Source organism: Aspergillus glaucus (assembly GCF_001890805.1).
Source record: "Aspergillus glaucus CBS 516.65 unplaced genomic scaffold ASPGLscaffold_14, whole genome shotgun sequence".
Classification (NCBI taxonomy): domain Eukaryota; kingdom Fungi; phylum Ascomycota; class Eurotiomycetes; order Eurotiales; family Aspergillaceae; genus Aspergillus; species Aspergillus glaucus.
The window spans coordinates 610805-628151 of record NW_019170466.1 but is presented as its reverse complement, the minus strand read 5'-3'; the positions used below and the strand labels follow the sequence as shown (position 1 = coordinate 628151).

The 17347-nt window shown below is 46.7% G+C and overlaps 8 protein-coding genes across 8 annotated transcripts; 1 reads left to right on the top strand and 7 right to left on the bottom strand.

Moving 5' to 3' along the window:
- Positions 1–133: 133 nt before the first annotated feature.
- Positions 134–2403, bottom strand: ASPGLDRAFT_67707 (uncharacterized protein; the record flags this gene model as incomplete). The annotated part of the gene is made up of 5 exons (XM_022549178.1): positions 134–258; positions 308–744; positions 813–1141; positions 1205–1917; positions 2130–2403. 5 exons carry the CDS (start codon positions 2401–2403, stop codon positions 134–136), a joined length of 1878 nt encoding a protein of 625 aa, XP_022399547.1.
- Positions 2404–5864: 3461 nt separating this feature from the next.
- Positions 5865–6367, bottom strand: ASPGLDRAFT_36960 (uncharacterized protein; the record flags this gene model as incomplete). The annotated part of the gene is made up of 2 exons (XM_022544758.1): positions 5865–6167; positions 6221–6367. The coding sequence occupies 2 exons, from the start codon at positions 6365–6367 to the stop codon at positions 5865–5867; spliced, it is 450 nt and encodes a 149-aa protein (XP_022399546.1).
- A 1227-nt stretch (positions 6368–7594) lies between these two features.
- ASPGLDRAFT_1495035 (uncharacterized protein) lies at positions 7595–8575 on the bottom strand (the record flags this gene model as incomplete). The annotated part of the gene is made up of 2 exons (XM_022542040.1): positions 8216–8575; positions 7595–7953 (listed from the first exon to the last, which is right to left on the bottom strand). Exons 1-2 carry the CDS (start codon positions 8436–8438, stop codon positions 7595–7597), a joined length of 582 nt encoding a protein of 193 aa, XP_022399545.1. The 5' UTR covers positions 8439–8575.
- Positions 8576–9805: 1230 nt separating this feature from the next.
- On the top strand, positions 9806–10510 carry ASPGLDRAFT_36958 (uncharacterized protein; the record flags this gene model as incomplete). Its single annotated transcript, XM_022544757.1, has 1 exon — positions 9806–10510. One exon carries the CDS (start codon positions 9806–9808, stop codon positions 10508–10510), a length of 705 nt encoding a protein of 234 aa, XP_022399544.1.
- A 1094-nt stretch (positions 10511–11604) lies between these two features.
- mog1 (Ran GTPase-binding protein MOG1) lies at positions 11605–12882 on the bottom strand. The gene is made up of 2 exons (XM_022547005.1): positions 12591–12882; positions 11605–12530 (listed from the first exon to the last, which is right to left on the bottom strand). The coding sequence occupies exons 1-2, from the start codon at positions 12662–12664 to the stop codon at positions 11888–11890; spliced, it is 717 nt and encodes a 238-aa protein (XP_022399543.1). The 5' UTR covers positions 12665–12882; the 3' UTR covers positions 11605–11887.
- Positions 12883–13384: 502 nt separating this feature from the next.
- Positions 13385–14206, bottom strand: ASPGLDRAFT_27081 (uncharacterized protein; the record flags this gene model as incomplete). The annotated part of the gene is made up of 2 exons (XM_022543631.1): positions 13385–13938; positions 13996–14206. 2 exons carry the CDS (start codon positions 14204–14206, stop codon positions 13385–13387), a joined length of 765 nt encoding a protein of 254 aa, XP_022399542.1.
- A 417-nt stretch (positions 14207–14623) lies between these two features.
- On the bottom strand, positions 14624–15160 carry ASPGLDRAFT_508780 (uncharacterized protein). The gene has a single exon (XM_022547403.1). The coding sequence runs from the start codon at positions 15019–15021 to the stop codon at positions 14722–14724; it is 300 nt and encodes a 99-aa protein (XP_022399541.1). The 5' UTR covers positions 15022–15160; the 3' UTR covers positions 14624–14721.
- Positions 15161–16279: 1119 nt separating this feature from the next.
- Positions 16280–16939, bottom strand: ASPGLDRAFT_27080 (uncharacterized protein; the record flags this gene model as incomplete). Its single annotated transcript, XM_022543629.1, has 2 exons — positions 16280–16680; positions 16735–16939. 2 exons carry the CDS (start codon positions 16937–16939, stop codon positions 16280–16282), a joined length of 606 nt encoding a protein of 201 aa, XP_022399540.1.
- Between the last annotated feature and the right edge of the window lie 408 nt (positions 16940–17347).

Here is a 17347-nt window from a genome sequence, read left to right as displayed (position 1 = left end):
GGGGTCGCGCGATCTCAGAGTGTTCAAGCCCAGAGGTGTCCTGTCTCCTGCCTAGGCGATTCCACATCCGCTGGAAAAACGAGCCCAGTTTCGGTCTTGAGTACGAATTGAGTAGACAGTCGTCGGATGGTTTTCATAACCCGTTATCCTCTGATGGCGTGGTAAAGGAGCTTACACTGCTGAGGGTACCCGCTTCAAGAATATCAACATGTCGGTACCGTTCAGAGAAAACAACGTGGTAGAGACGGTGCGCATATTCTAAACAGAGGGTCAGTTGAAGCTAACGATAGAGGGGTTAGAGTAATACCTGGACGGGCTTTTGTCGGTTGTGAAACTCTGAAATCCAAGACAATGTACTCTTTCATTTCCCCAGATTTTATCATGCTGTAGTACTGCCCTTCAGGTTCAAACCGTTTCATATGTTCCACCAGGCGATCACGGTCCCTTAGAAGCTCAAAACCCCAATTCTTCTGTTCAATGAAGAAATCAATCATCCCACCACCTTTGGTGGTTTCCCCAATCCCAAACTCTGGGGACAGTATAACATGGCCGCTGAGTATTGGTATTAGGCAGCGATAAAATTCTTTTTGATATTGATCTTCAACAGGAGTTGTACTTGAGCGGGGAGCATCTGCCAGCTGAGACGGTCTGAAATGCCTGATAGCATCAATTGCGAGATCAAGTGGTGTACTGTGTTTGATCTCATTGTCACACTCTGTAGCCATGTAGAGCATGTTACAATACCTAGATACCAGTTATCATTATTGGCAGGGCGAGAAAGAAAGAAAAGGGGAGAGGGATGCAGCACCTACCACCAGTGTACTCGACTGGCAAATACATAGTGAGAATCCCAACCTAATTTTTCTTCATGCAGCCATCCATTGCGACAAATATTTTCAAGAGCTTGTTGAAATCCCCGATCTTTCTTTTCAGCTTCAGACCTAAAGACACCATTGCAAAGAATAGCCCTTCTAAAAACTCTGATTACATCACTTGACTGTACTTGATCGGGTCTAGGCAAGCCCCTAGCAAATGGCTGACCAGAAAGGTGTCGAAAGAGCGCTCGAGGTCGACCAAAGAGAGCTCCAGCCACGGTCTTCCAATCAAGCAACCTACCTTTCCGCACAATGTCATAAATATCCTATTGAAAGCTTCATGTGAGAGGGAATTCGATATCTGGAACTAAAAGGGTTGGAATACTTACTGGTACACCTTTTAGGGCACCTAGCAGACTTTCGAGTAATCCTATATGCCCACCACTGAACGAAGCCAGTCCCTTCTTCAGGTCTTCTGTCAAAGATGGACGTGGCTGCATATGTTTTGTGATTAATGTCACCACTTCCAATGCTTCATCTTGGTCAAGTAGCAGACCAACTGGCGTCAATAAATGTGCTCGCCACGGGTTGTAATCTCTGACATTTTCATCTGCTCGTAGTGATATCTGCTGGTCAGGGGCAAATATCAAGGGTGTTTGTGTATGCTTTTGCTCGCTGAAGCCCACAAAGCCCCGACCTGGCGAGCCGTATGATGTGAAGAGTAGGATGTATGGGCTGACAAGGGGCACAATACGTTTGAAGAGATCTGTCCAAAGTGCGCCATCCCAGTACGACATTTGTGCCTCATCTATAATTAGATAGGCGGGGTAGGTGAGCCACTTATCACCATGAACACCTGTCTCGTGCTCTAAGTATGCACCCCAGCCGCCTATTCCCCTAACTATGCTCTCATCCCAATCTGTAAGAACATAGATAGGCTTTTCCTTGCCATAGTTCTCAAGCAGCTGATTGACCACAAGGTTCATCACAGTTGTTTTCCCGGAAGCTGGCGTGCCACGCACTCGAATGATATGATAGTAATGAAGTCGATCTATCAACTCATTGACCAATTTCGTCCGGGGATGAATCCAACTTGGAAGACCTGTGGGAGAATGAGTTTCCTTGTATGTACCTTTCAACAAGGATTGACTTACTGTAAGGTTCGGTTTTCTTTGATGGAATGTTGCCAGAAAAGGCGCTGCTGGAGGGAGCAGGAGCAGTAGCAGTGCTGGGAGCAGAGGGGCCTGGAGGATCTAAGTGTCCAATAATTATTAGCCATAGACCGTCAACTTATAGGAGGTATAAGGAACTAACCATAATCAAGGTGCATGGCTATTGGATGCCAGCACTTCTTACAGCTCTGAGCATCATTGAAATTTGAGTCGATGACTCCGGGGACTATCCCTTGCTTGCATGGACAACTGTAATCGCCATCTCCGACTGTACATGGACCTAGCATGATGAATGCAGTGTATTGCCGTCGTGTGGCAGAGGGTAATGTAGATGACACTGAGAGAGGAGGTGAAGGTGAAGAAGATGAAGGGGGAAAGAAGGACTCTGACGGTGGTGAAGAGCAATTTGAATCCATGATAAGCATGTACGTCCGAGCAATTACAGTTCTCTATGGAGTAGGAGCTGAGTTGTAGGCGCCGTTATAGCAAACAAAGTCCAATGTTTGCTTAGAAGGTCGATCCTTAGCCCTTGTTGAAGACTGACTGCGAATCAGGTTGGAGTGGATGAGCACTTGGTATTATAACAGATAGTTATCTCGTGGAGATGGAGCGAAAGAGGAAGGAGGAATGAAGGAAGAGGAGGATGAGAAAGAAAGGGGAATCTTGTATGTAGGTCAACATGTAACTCCAGTACAGTCCGCCTTGCCGATTCTGCCGTTTCCCCCACCAAAGCCATCCATAACTGTCCAGCGCTTTCATTGTCACTTTTGTCTTCTATATTCACTCTCCCTTTTCTCTATCTTCACCATGTATTCTATAGTGTCCATTTTTCTTTTTTTCTCACTATTGAATGTATGTATGTATGTAAATATTTTATGTCGGGGGCTGCTCAGGTTTTCATGGCTGTTAGACAGCAAGTTTGAGCATTTTAGTGCAGCCTGAAATACGTCTATGCAAATCATGTTCTTGCACTTGTGTTGTAAATTACCGGCTGTCACTCATCCTGTTACCGCCGCGTTTTCGTATTGTATTGCAATCTCGTGACAGAACCAAAATTACTAGCGCAAGCACCGGCTTCTGTCTACCATCCCGGTTGTGGGGCTATTGAAGAAACGAAAAGTGTTTGAAGCGGAAGCTGATTTCGCTATCATGTGTATTTTATCTGAGGCCAACACGGTGATTGCAGCACAGTTGGTCTCACAGACACGGCATTTAGGACAGTCTATTGATTTGCTAAAGCGAGGCGCCAAGAACACAGTGTAGTTGGGCGATCCGTTCGGACCACCCGGACAGTGGAGACACTTAAACGCCAACTCTTTTTTAGACATAGCAGGATGTCAACCAGCCCAAACAAAGATAAGCGTGTGACACTTCCAGCATTACAAGGATAGCATGAATGGCTCAGACTCAGTTCTCATTTCGCATCGGCGGGGAACAGTGTCTAGTTTGCGTTTTGTGCCTGGCTTGTATCTTATCCATAATGAGATTCTAAAAAGACCGTCTCGTGTATTTCGGCTGAAAGAAGGCGCTTATTCGTATTATGTACGACTAAGTGTGGGGGAACCGCATCTATATCGCCATTGATATCAACCATCATGAATACAACTTTGATACAGCGCACAAAACCAAAACCATTCTTCCAGTTTACGTGCTTCGACAGCAAGGGAAAGGGAAGGGCTGGGCTCTCATAAGATGGCCTCAAGAGGATGAGCCCCTTGGTGTGAAACTAGCGGACCTTCACAATGTCAATGGGTTTGATGTCACAACACCTTTCCTGGAAAACCACAACTCACGGATTGTACATGCCAATCCCCGTGAGTATTCTTAATGAGGTGCTACTATGCTAAGCTCGAATTCTCAAATGCTCGCTGCTTCGTGTAAATAGCTGGTGGTCATATACTTGCAGTAATATTCGAAATTAGATATACTGCCATACTCTTATGAATTATCTCCTAAACCCTATTTTGAAACGCTCTAATCTGAATGTGGAATAGCTGTCGATCTCCAGTTTCCCAGAATAAATCTTTGTATTTTACACGAAACTGCTGAACACACTTTACCCCCTTGCCCCTCCATCCTTATCCAATCCAAGCAATCGGCGGCTTCACCTATTATCTATTGGACATCACTCAAAGTTGAACTTTGCAACATGGCCCCAAGACTCCCTCTCTCAAAGTTGTATCTCATTCATGATATGATAGAAAGCCAGTCACTCACCACATCCCAAATGGCCGAAGAAGCTGAATGTAGCAAGCTTACAATAATCAATACTCAAAGAAACTTGCGGCTCTTTGGAAATGTCCACGCACCCCCAACTTGAGTAGGCTGTAAACGAACCGTTACACCCTTGATGACCAAGGCGCTCTGCGACCACCTCTTTGAAAAACCTGGTCTTTACCTTGATGAGATGGCTGTCTTCCTCTGGGATGAGTTCCAGACCCTGGTTACAACCTCCAGTATCAGAAGAGCCCTTGTCGCCGAAGACTGGTCCAAAAAGACTGCTCGGCAGCAAGCTAGGGAGCGGAATGCCGATTTAAGAGAATTTTACTTGCATAATTTGTCAGACTTCCAGTCATATCATCTGGTTTACATTGACGAATCTGGCTGTGATAAAAGGGTTGGGTTCAGGCGGACAGGCTGGTCACCACTCAGCATGGCCCCTATGCAAATATCACAGTTCCATCGCGACCAGCGATATCAGATACTACCTGCGTATGCGCAGGATGGGATTGTCCTCTCGCGTATCTTCCGCGGTTCAACTGATGCCACTTTGTTTGAGGATTTCATCGAGCAGCTTCTCCAGCACCGTGGAAGGTGGCCCGAGCCCAGATCCATTGTTATCATGGATAATGCGTCCTTTCATCGCTCCGAGCGTGTTGCGCAGTTGTGTGAGAACGCGGGTATGAAATTGATCTTTTTGCCGCCCTACTCACCGGACCTCAACCCAATTGAAGAATTTTTCGCCGAGCTCAAAAGCTTCATTAAACATAACTGGTGCCTCTATGAAGAAAAGTCTGGCCAAGGATTCGATATCTTTCTTGGGTGGTGCATTAATACCGTGGGCGCAAAAAAGGAAAGCGCCAGAGGCCATTTTCGGCACTCTGGATTGAAAATTGTAGAAGCTTAAGAATTTGCTAAATAAAATTCTAGTTCAAATACAAAAGATTATACAGGACGAAATAGACTGGAGGTATTTCCAAAGCGTGAAGTCAATAGCTCTTCATCTGTATACCACTGGCGCCTAAGAGCTTGGATTTGTAGAAAACTCGCATTCTAGTGCAAGTGCAAGTGCAGCCCCGTACTCAGCAGCGCTGATTGAATATTCATGTTGAGCATTAGATATATTTGCAGCAACGCGTCCAATAGTATCACCCCCTCCAGTACCTCTCTCTCTAACCCTTGCAACTGCTGCTTGTGGAATGCAAGTACCAAGGGTCTGAAGAAATAAATCATTTAATGCATATTCTCTTGTGCTGAGGACACCGATGATAGCAACCTTCAGAGAAAACTGGTTTCGGACACCGTGCAGGAGATATGCTTCAAGTAGGCTAAGAATAGAGGGTTTTGTTGGCCATTTGATACCTAGCGCGTCTATCCAGCGCTGGACGTCGGTATTGATAGCCGCCGTGTCAGACAGACCAACTACAACAGACCCAGTAGGAAGAGCTGTTGCGTCCCTGACAGCGGCATGACTGTAACATATCACTGCTAGAGGTCGTCCTCAGAATATTTAGAAGGACAGAGTTGGCGATCCACTTGTCTCCAAATTTTAAGAAAATTCAAGATTCTCAACTTTGCCATGAGCACTCAGATGATCAAATAGGCGAGAATATATCAATCTCTTCATTAAAACTAGACCTCTCCATATACGGCCTCGCTAGTTGCAGATAATCGACTCCTCCGGACCTCTGGCCCCCGATCCCCATTTCAATACGACAATGGCAGTGTCATCAGCCCTCACCTGACCCTTGCGGGCAACCTTTCGTCGAAGAACATTTTCTAATTTTTCCTCCAGAAACAGCTGCCAGAACGCACTGGGGGCTAAAACAAGGTCTTCCTCCGTGTCCTTTGCTACTACCTGGTTGTTGACCGTCACTCGCCACTCTATAAGGTAGTGGATACAGGTTGGCGGGTACTCGTCATAACCCTTCCATCTTCCCACTTGGACAGCTGGAGCAGCCTGAGAGTGTTTGGTCGTGATTGGCTCGCCGATTCAGGTCCATTATCGTTCACACTAGACGGGGAGGGACTGAAGGAGGAGGGTGTTGTGTAGGGGCTGTGAAAGTACCCAGGGGTTGGAGCGTACTGCGAGTCATGTTCCCATGCTCCCACTTCTTCGAGCTGAGAGATGTAGTTACTGTTAAATGCGCTCTGGTTCATTTCTACATGCAATCACAGCCTTTGAGTGTGTATGTCAGCTTGACAGTGGTACCAATTCTTGAGAGTCTAGTAATGAATAGGAATTGCAAATTGCAATAGATAACACAAGCCATGGAAAGAAGAAAGCACCTTAGCCTACTGGAATTAGTTCTCTACTGTATTAGCACAGCCTTCTGCTAGATGAGTGTAGATGAAGGCTGTGAAAGCTGCGTACAACGAGGTGGTAGCAAAGACACTGGGAAATCAGGGGATCTGCCAGAATTGGCCTTTTGTTTGAACTGTTTGCACTAAGGATTCCACTGGATTTTACAGGGAATTACGGCAGTATAACGAGAACTCATTTACCATTACCAGAGAATACAATACAGTCCAGCAGGGATTACTGGGGAAAAACTAAAATTAGATTAGCGTGTTTCAAGTCAGGGTTTGGGAGATAATTCATAAGAGTATGACGGTATATCTGATTTCGAATATCACTGTAACTGCTTGGAGAGTTATCGATAATTTCTTTTGGGGCTCTGAACAGCAATGTAAGTTTAATACTTGATGAAATACGTATCTCAGGCATTTTCTCTCAGAGCATTAGTGTTTGAGCTAATACAGTATGTTTGCGTGCATGTCTGGAGGGGTTCCGATTGGCTGCATTATCACATGAGACTAATGCTATAAGGTTCGCTGATCTCCACTTCAATTTTCCGACTAATGTAAATGTTTTCTGCGGAGATCTCGAGACTTGCCCTTTCCGTTTTCGGTCCGATTTCACGCCGCTTTTTGCTCCCTGAGCAGCCCGGAGCGTATCCGGAGCAGGGTGGTGCGTGCCCGGAGCGATCAGGGAACCGCGCCGGAGTGATCCTGGAGTGGTCCCGGAGCAATTCGGGGGCATACCCTGATCGCTCAGGCTAAAATCACTGCACCCTGACAAGGGAGCCAAATAAAACGTGCAAAGCCAAGCCTGCAATCTTACCTCACAAAACTGACCGCGTGGAGGGAAGGGAAGGAAAGAAGCAACCAGCTCAGGGATTCCTCCATTCCGACTACATTGTCAACTGGTGGTCGACCGGTGAATGAATGTTGAATTATCAAGTTCCTCATTTAAGACAGTTGGTTCTTTGAGATTTACTGTAATACAACAAGGATAGCTCGATATTCAGCAAATAGCTTAGCATCTGTAGAAGCTATATTTTCCCAAGCAATGAGCGAGGACTTGATACTTTATCCTGCTAGATCTCATCTGATGAGAGCTGGGGCAGACTGCAGTAACTCGGGGTCTTCAGTCTGGAACCAGGAACGTCTTTGGTACCAGTGTCTTTTAATGCACTTGATCTCGGATACCTTAAGTAGGTCATTCAGCCTAGACTCGAAGTGCCAAAGAATACTCCCGTCCTTGCGCAGCTCGATGGGGACCAATGCAGTCATCCCCCCATGGTAGATTAATCCCTCGTCCACATGTATCGGGGCATGAACGCCTGCCAGCTGGTAGGCTATAAGGAAGGCTGCGGATAGTAATGGGGCTTGTGGGACGATATGATCCAGACAGACAACTATGGCATGGCCAAGCGTTTTAGTCCAGCTTCTGCCAGACCAGTCTACAACCTCCATAACATCCAGATGGAAAGTTTCTCTAAACCAATAGCCTTTGGACAACGCGATGTGGTGCCTGATTAAATTGCGCTTAAGAAGACAGATCCATGATAGTGTTAGTTTCAAAGTCGAGAGGAATTCGGTATCACATGGTGGCATAAGAGCATTTGAGTAGGTTGGGCGAGATTGTTATTTCAAACTCCGTATCTTCTATGCATTCATATAAATTAGTACAGAACCAGAAATATTTGGATTTAGATAACATACTATGCGAGCCAAGCGGACTTTCAACGGCGCTGATGACTCCTTCCAGGACACGAGTGCCAAAGGAGCCGTATAATTTGGCAACTTCATGCTCACAACGTCCGATGTGGACTACGCCATCTTTCAATGTGAGAGCGCCACTCGCTAAGACCCATTCCCTAATATCCTGTCCTTCCAGTCTAGAGGGCAGCTCCCACTCCAGCTTCAGGTTGCCAGTAAGCATCATGTCTGGTGCCGGAGTGTGTTGAGCGGAGCTACAGTCGGATGTTGGACGTTTCCAGCGTAGTATGCCCTTTATTGTCTGTAGTTAGTTATGTCGAGACATTGTGATTCAATAGGTCTCCCCATTTGTGACTGGTTTAAGGGGATATCGTCTGGTCAGCATGAAGTCAGTATTCCACCAAAATAGACAAGTTGCCCTACCCTAGTTAATCTTATCCGGCCCATTAGTCATCCGAAAATCCCGAAAAAATCCCGCGAGTCATTCCCCTTCATTCTTTCCTCCCTGTATAGTATATACCGGTCTGTCTCCCTTTAACACAATTGCTACATTAACAATTGCTATTCAACATAGACAGCTATATCCTGACCCTTTCGTGCCCTGACCGTCCCGGCATCGTACACGCCATGACCGGATTCCTGACCCAGCATGACCTCAACATCGTCGACTCGTCGTAATTCAGCGACCCCACCTCAAAGCGATTTTTCCTCCGCATCCATTTCGAGCACAGCATGGACCTCCAGCTCTGGCTGATCTCGTAGAAACCGCGCATGCTCATCATGGTGTCCAAGATCGGCCACTGCCTCAACGATCTTCTCTTTTGACAGTCAACGGGACAACTGAGCATCGATGTGCCGGTCATCGTCTCGAACCATCCAGATTATGCGCTGTTGGCGGCAACCTACCACATGCCCTTTGTGCATCTGCCGGCATGGTGCGGGTGAACCATGCGATGAGTCCGAAGGAGTTGACGCATACGGGCAGTACGGTTAAGAGCAATGTGTTGGCGGGGGCTGTCAAGAACGTGACGGAACGCAGGGCTTTGCTCAATGAACATAAGACGGTTGTATTCAATCAGGCATAGAATAGATATTTACCAGGGCAACCTGTATAATCTAGAGGCTCTGTACCAACTTCTCCATACTCTTCATCTCCTTGTTATTGTTTTCCCCAACATCCAACGACACCAAAATCCGACTCACACAATTATACCCAGCGATGCCAGTTGTTAACTCGACGACACTCCCAGTCCGAAAGATCTTCCTCCGTCAATGCCCCAAACATTGCATCCTCCATCCGCACCGTCACCGTCAATTGATCCGTATACCTGATGATTGCCCTCTGTAACGGCGATAATGCACGTGCTCTATTGATTGACACTGGCATGAGCAGATGTTATTGGAAGTACGCTGTTGCCACGGCTAATTACTTGAGAAATCGGACGATATTGGGAAAGCACAATGGCCAAAAGATGAGAAGACGCCATATGAGCTATGGCATGGGTATAGGCCTGATTTGGCCCACCTCCGTGCTTGGGGCTGCTGGGTACTTTTCTACCATAAGGGGGGGGGAGCAAGTTTGAAGGCAGAGCAATGGAGGACACTTTCTTATTGTATGGGAAGAGCGACAAGCAGTATTTGGTGCTGCCTAGGGGTGGTAGTGAACTAAAGCTGGTTACTAACCCTGAATTTCGAGAGCGGGAGAATGGATATTTGAGCGAACCTAGTCAGATTGACGTACGAAACATACCGACTAGCCCCCCAACTGGTTCTAATTCGCCTGTTAGACCACCTGCCGAAGCGCCTGCTCAAGAGCCCATTGAAACGCCTTCTCGAGATCCCCGAATGCCTACTGAGGCGCCTGCCCGAGAGCAACTGCCAGTTAATGAGTCCTCTCATACTGATGAGCCGATGAACGATATAACGCCAGAACCGCCGAAATTGCCGAATAGAGAGAATGGAGAGAAGGAAAGGGATTCCTCTTCATTGAATGGGGGCATGACAGATAATCCATTAAAACTGTCTGAGGAAGTTCAGTCTAAAGGGGAGACAGAGCAGCAGAGTGCTCCTGAAAGGCATGCAACTGAAGAAGTATGTGAGATTACCCCACCAGAGACTGAAGAAGAGCCTTTGAATGCTGGCACAGAGAGAATGCCAGATAAAACACCTGTACGACGCTCAGAACGCGTCTGCCAACCATCAACAAGGCTAGTGGAGAGCCAGCAAATGGATGGATTGAGTCGCAAGCGCAAAGCTGAAGGGGAGGAATCATCAGATCGTCCAGCTCAGCGCCTGTGAGCTCAGTTGGCAAGGTTATCAATAGCTGCGGAGCTATTGTAAATTGATAGAGAATATGAGGTTGCAGAGAAAGCATGTGCCGTATGTGAAAAAGCCGGAATCCGCATACCAAAATCATACAGTGAGGCTGTGAATGATCTGATATATGGCTCAAAGTGGAAAGAAGCAATCCACAAGGAGCTGAATACCTTGATAAACTTTGGCACTTGGAGAGTCATATCCCGAAAGAAAGCTGAAGGGACAATTTCATCAACCAGATGGGTGTTTGATGTGAAGCTAGGCCCAGATGGCCGAATTGAACGATTCAAAGCCAGACTGGTTGCCAGAGGAAATGAGCAATCGGATGATGATTTTGATGAGACATTTGCACCGGTATTTCGACTAGATAGCCTGCGAATTTTGGTGGCTATAGCGGCCCAACTGGGCCTGTTGGCGCATATACTTGATGCGAAGAATGCATTCGCTGGATCTGACCTTGATAAGCCTAATTGCATGGAAATCCCGGAGGGACTGCAGGATTTTGATCCGCCACTTCCTATACACCATTGAAAGAGGATTGACTGGGCCGACGATCATATATGAAGACAACCGGGGCGCCATCCACCTAGCCGATAATCCTGTTGACCACCCGAAGACGAAGCACATAGCTGTTCGCTACCATGCTATTCGGGACCATATAGGCAATGGAGAGATTCGTCTTGAGCATCTGCCTACCGAAAAGATGATCGCCGATGCTCTAACGAAGGCTACCCATCATGATGCCCATACACGATTTCTTTATAGCGTGGGCATGGATTGATTGGGGTGAGGAAGAGAAATTCAACATACAGAAGTTGAAGCGCGCGTCCAACCGCCGCTTATCAAATTGCCAGATTATTATTGCTTTATTAGATAGATTGATATTTGCGGCGATTGTACGAAGGGGAGTGATGAAAGTCAAGGTGGATTAATAGTTGGTCCGATTACCGAGGCCGACAGACCTCTCATATACGGACACACACACATTCGGTTTAGATAAAAAAAGCACTCATTCTATCACCTTTGTGTCTATAGAGATCAATGTTATCCTCGTGTAATTAAATTCGTCGCCTACAGCCTCGTGCAGTCCGGATAATCGACTCCCCCGACTTCCCCGATACGGAGTTTTAACCGCTACATTGGTTTATCCGTTTCAATATTGAAGCGGGGTCTCTCGGATCGTAGCTCAGAGGGGAAATCGGGAGTCGATTATTCCGGACTAACGAGGTCTAATCACCCGGAACAGAATATACGACGGGCGAAGCGGACTCGCCTATCTAGTAGCTAAACTACTCTGTAGTAGAAATCCATATCGCTCGTAACCATCATTTCATGTGATCCTTTTCAATAGATAAAAGTTCAACCAAACAATCCCCAATTCTTCACCTCCAAAGTCTCAACCAACTTGTCAATATACCCCGACGCCAGCTCCTCCTCCTTCGACAACCCACTCGGATCCCCCTTTGTATCAAACTCATCATGCGGCACATTCATAAACGCCAGCAGATCCGTCTCCTGCTTCTCCAACCGCACAAGCAGATAATGACAGCTCAACCGCGAAACCTGTGGCGCATCCGTTCCTCCAACACCGTTACTAGCACCCATCGTTGTTGTCGCCGCAGATCCGTCCACAGACCCTGGAACCCGACCACCGCCCTCCCGCTGCGTCTTGGGAGTCGTAAACGAGGCCAAACCCTTGTATGCGCGCACTTGGTGTTCTGGATTGAAGTGCGGGAGGGAGATCGGGGCTGGCGAAATAACAGCTTGGATGGTATCGCCTTCGTCGCAGAGGTCGTGGAGGTGGTAGTTGACGGCGGCTTTGTCGATGGTTTCTTTATTTGCGTGGACGCCGCCGGCCGGGGCGGTGGATTGTTGTTGTTGTTGGTCGAGGTGGGCGAGAGCTTCGTTGTTGGGGACAGCCTCGTTGACCTCGAGGATGAAATTGGAGAGAGTGGTTGGGGAGAGGTAAATTTCTTGGTGGTCGGGGACTTCGCGGAGGTCGCTGTTGAAGGCGCAAGTTAGTGGTCTTCTTCAGATGTAGGGAGCTGGCATAGGTGCTTACCTGCTGTCAATCCAGCCTGCAGGAATAGCGCCCGTGATGGCACCGCCGTAGAATTCACGCTCAGAGTAAGCCATATTGACTGATGTCCGTTGACTTGAGGCTTGGAGGGGTAGTGCGACACGGTTCTCGCGATGAGGAAGCTGGGGAAGAACAGAGCTCTGGAATACTGAGCAGCAGACGAGAGCACCGGGCTATTTATCTATCAGCACCCCTCGTATTCCAAGCGCAAAGTGAATGAGTCTTGTCGATTGTTGACTGTTTGACTACGGGCATGAGTCCCCCGCGCCGCCAATCACGGGCAGAAAATTCGATAAATGACGTCCTCCTGCCGTCGCCGCCTAATGCCACCGCCTTTGCTACTCATATCTGACTAATAGCCCTCGGACAACATCGTTCCTGATCTCTGCCTGGAGTATTCGTCCTGTTGCTTCATGACAGAGTCGATGTACAAACACTACGGATTTTGAGAGGGGGGCCACTGCTCTCAAGATAACGAGAAATCGGAAAAGCGAGCCAAGCTTACGAGAATCTTGCAACGAAATAGACATGTCGAGTCCTTTGCAGATGAGCTAACTAGACTGAGCTAATTTAGTCATGAGTTTACCATTTACGATATACATAGTGCACAGCGTAGTCTGCATCAATTGTATTATTATATGCATTGATTATACCGTAGCATAGCCCTAAGTAAAAAAGCTCCTGTATAACCGCCTGTCTTCAATCAAATGTCCAACGCTATTCAATCATCCAACCTTCTTGATATTATATCATAACCGTATATACTGGCGCAAATTTCACGACGGCAGCTCATATCTAACATGATCACTCGGAGCTTCAACTGCAAAGTCACCGGGGACTTCAACCGGAAACCGTGGCTGTTGAGTTATAGGCCCCTGCTTGGAAGGGTTTTGTGAAGGATCTGGCGGAGACCAAGCAAGCGGCGCATTTGACGCGTTCGAATCTTTCTGTCGACGACGGAAATACCAGATAATAGCAGCCATGGCCATGAGAAATGCACAGCCGAGCCCGACGCCGACGCCGATTCCAACTTTTGTTTTCGGTGTAAGTCCCGCTTCATCGCATTGGTCTGAAGACCCGGTAGGTGTGGTAAGGCATGCTTGGGTGGGTGAAGCACCGATGGCGGTTGATGAGATAGTTGACGTATTCATCGACGTGGTAGAGGGGAGCCTCGCTGTGGTGGCCTTGTTTTCGAGGATGTTGAAGCTATGGCAAATGAAATAATCACTATTATTTTCATTTATCACTTGGAGGACAAAGACATCTGTCTGTGTTAAGTCCCCCACTGTCGAGACAGTCCAGCCGTAAGAGCTGACACCGTGTAAAGAGCCTGTGGTATTCAGTCAGACGTGAAAAGGGAAAGTCACGTTAGCTAAACCGGACATACCCTGAATACGCTTGCCTTTATTTGTGCCAATTTGCCACAGCCAGAGAGAATAGACTTTCCAGTTGGTCGACCATTGGATCTCAAGCAGATCGCCAGTTTTGTATTTTGGATTCTTGTCCGCCCATGCTGGAGGTAAAAGGAATTCATTCTTCCCCGCCCCAAGTACAGGGGAAAGCAAAAGGAGCGATAGAAATTTCAACATGTTTGCCATGTTACAGAGATCGAATGTTGCTATCAACCAGAAAACAAGAAGAAGGGGAGACAGCAAAAGAGAGAGTAAAGTTGAGATGCTTACTTTTAAGGCTGTTGGTGTTGCGCAGATATTTCCCCCTCGTCAATGTGTTACACGCCGCATCGCACTGCTTAATTGACCAGGACTCGAGTTGTTCAAGGTGCATATAAGAAGTTGATCATTCAAATATAAGGTTCCTCTAACCGAGAACTTTGTCCACCTGCAAAGATACTATATACATCGAGTCTAAATACAAACAAGGCGATCTATGATAACTCAGTTTCTCCCACACTGTGAACAAAAATAGCATCAATTAACCATAGCCTCTTATCAGACTGACAAAGAAAACAGGGTACCCGCAAATAACCACGGACAGATCTCATGGAGGCAACTCATATCTGACACTGTTATGAGCAACCAAGTCACCTTGAACCCCAACTGGAGGAATCCCGACCGTGACTGTTGATGAGGAAGGATATTGTGTATTATCAGGCTCACCAGGCCATAGAAAGTTTTGCTTGACGAACAGCCGCGGCTGTTCGGCGATGGAAGTACCAAATAGCAGCGTCGAGGGCTATGAGAAATGCACAACTAAGGCCGACACTAACGTTAATCTCTACCTTTGCCTGTGGGGATAACCCGGTTTTACTGCAAGTACCCGAAGATGCCGTGGATGTGGAATCGTATTCCTGAGTGGTAGACGAGGGAGCCGCTGTCGTGCTGGCATTGCTTGCAGTGATGTTAAAGTCATGGCATATAAACCGGCTGTCGTAGTCGTCCGCATCCGTTATCATGAAATAACAAACATCTGTCGCTGTTGAATTTCCCACTGGACGGACAGACCAGCTATAAGACGTATACCCCTATTTTCTGCCTATGATCATCAATCAGGCTATGGAAGAAACAGAGGAGATGTTGCAGTTAGGACATACTTAGGATTTCTTCGCCTTGACTAGTACGTGTCACGGGCTCGGAAACTAGCAGATAAAACGAATAATATTCATATCTAGACTAGGTAGCCTAACAACGAGAATATCGAATCTGGGGAAGAAGAAGAAAAGGAAATCTATCTAGGCGATAAACGGTCTCTATAGAAATTTGTGTGGTGCGGCTTAAGCCCTTGTTTGCCCATATTGCTTGTATGGCATCGTTTGATATGTTGGCGCTGTTTGTCTGGCGTTGAGCCGTTGAGCCGTTGAGCCGTCACAGTACGTTTATTGAAGACCCGGGGGTAAATTGAGTTTTTATGCTGGTTGTCCATTTAATATGGATCTTTTGGTTAACAAAGTATACCGGATTATAATCAGAGCTTTGTGGGGGATTTATGAAGGAACCATTTTGGCTCGCTCCAATAACGGAATGGACCAGCATGACTAGAACGGAAAGAACTCTCAGCATATTAGCCTCTTCATAAATTAAATATTGATATTAATAAGGAAAGAACAAATTTAGAGACTGCTGAAAGAAACTGCTGAAAGTGAGAGGCCGGGACACTTACTTTTGAGGCTGACGAGGCTATGCCTGTAGGTTCTCCATTCCCCTTTCCAAGATGTTACACAGAGCCTTGTTAACTCACATACAGGACTCAAGATTAGCATACTGTGCTTTTAGTGGCATAATCATATATTCTACATTCCAGAGTCTGATGGAATAGCAAATAGCAGCATCGCCAAACCACATCGCTTTTCAACTAGGGACTTTTGATAAACGATATCTTACATAACCTTATTTACAGTCAGCTTACTTTGCCCGGTGATGCTAGGATTCCGCTTTGAAAAAGGATGTGTCAACCAAACTGTTGGGGTTTTGGAGGAGTCACGGCCTGGGTCAAAGATTGCACTTATTTCTGAATCCTTCTCCACAAACTCTGTATAGCCAACGAACTGTCTCATACTAACCGATTACCCGTAGCTTCTGTATATTATGCCAAAATATATGTACATGCATGCACTGACAAGCAAACGTAAGTCTCACGATGGCAACTCATATCTGATACGATCGCTAGGAGCTTTAGCAACTGCAGTCACCGGGTACTTCAGCCGGAGGAGGCATTTACTTGGAGGGATTTTGTGTATTTCTTGGAGGAGACCAGGCAGGGGGTGGGTTTGACGCATCCAAATCAGGAGTAGCAGCGGCAGCGGCTTTTCGACGGCGAAAATACCAGATGATAGCGGCTAGGGCTATGAAAAACGCACAACCGACTCCAACGCCGATGCCGAATCCCACTGCCAGTGTAGAGGTTCCAGTACCGCTGCTTGAATCCGAAGACCCAGTAGACGTTGAAAGGTTAGTGGACAAAGGCGTGGTGTCGTTCTTTGGTAGAATTCGGAAATGATTGTGGGTAAAAGTGTTCATGCCATTATAGACATCAAACATTTTGAAATAGAAAGGATATGTCAAATCTATTTCTGTTTGTACGATCCAGTTCCAGGATTTCTTTTCTGTCATATTGACTGTATTTATCAGTCAGGTGTGAGATTAGCATGTTGCTGCCAGAGCGGACATACGCTCAATGAACTGTCTTGAGACTGTGCCAACTTGCTGAAGCACAAGGGAATAATTCTTGAAGTTAGTTTCCCAGAGGATTTGGAGCGTCTGGTCCATATCGTACTCCAGGATTTTATCGGTTTTCTCTGGAGGACGCCAGAAGGAATTAACCGCGTTGACCCCAATAATAGAATAAAGCACAAGGATTAAATGGGAGCTCGACATGTTTACTGTCCTTTTCATGGTTCAAATACCACAACCAGGAACAAGATTGAAGGCAGCTAGAAAGCTCGAAAGAAGAGAGATTCCAAGCTGGGGAAGTGGAATGCTTACATTTTGAGGCTGATCAGGTTGTACGGGCATCTTCTCTGAAGGTGTTACACGTCGTCTTGTCAATTGAGCAAGGCTCGAGTTGCTCAAGACATGTACCTAGAAGACGATTAACATTGTCTTCTAGTGACGTGCATATGGCGTATGGCACCTTCCCTCGATTAGCGACATTGCCTACCTTCCGAGTTAATGCACATTGACTTTATGATAAACAGGGGCTGATATTCATTAAAGAGACAAAGAAAATCGGTTTTCCTTTTGTTTATTTCCAATACAACTGGATAGTCCATTTCCGACATCGGG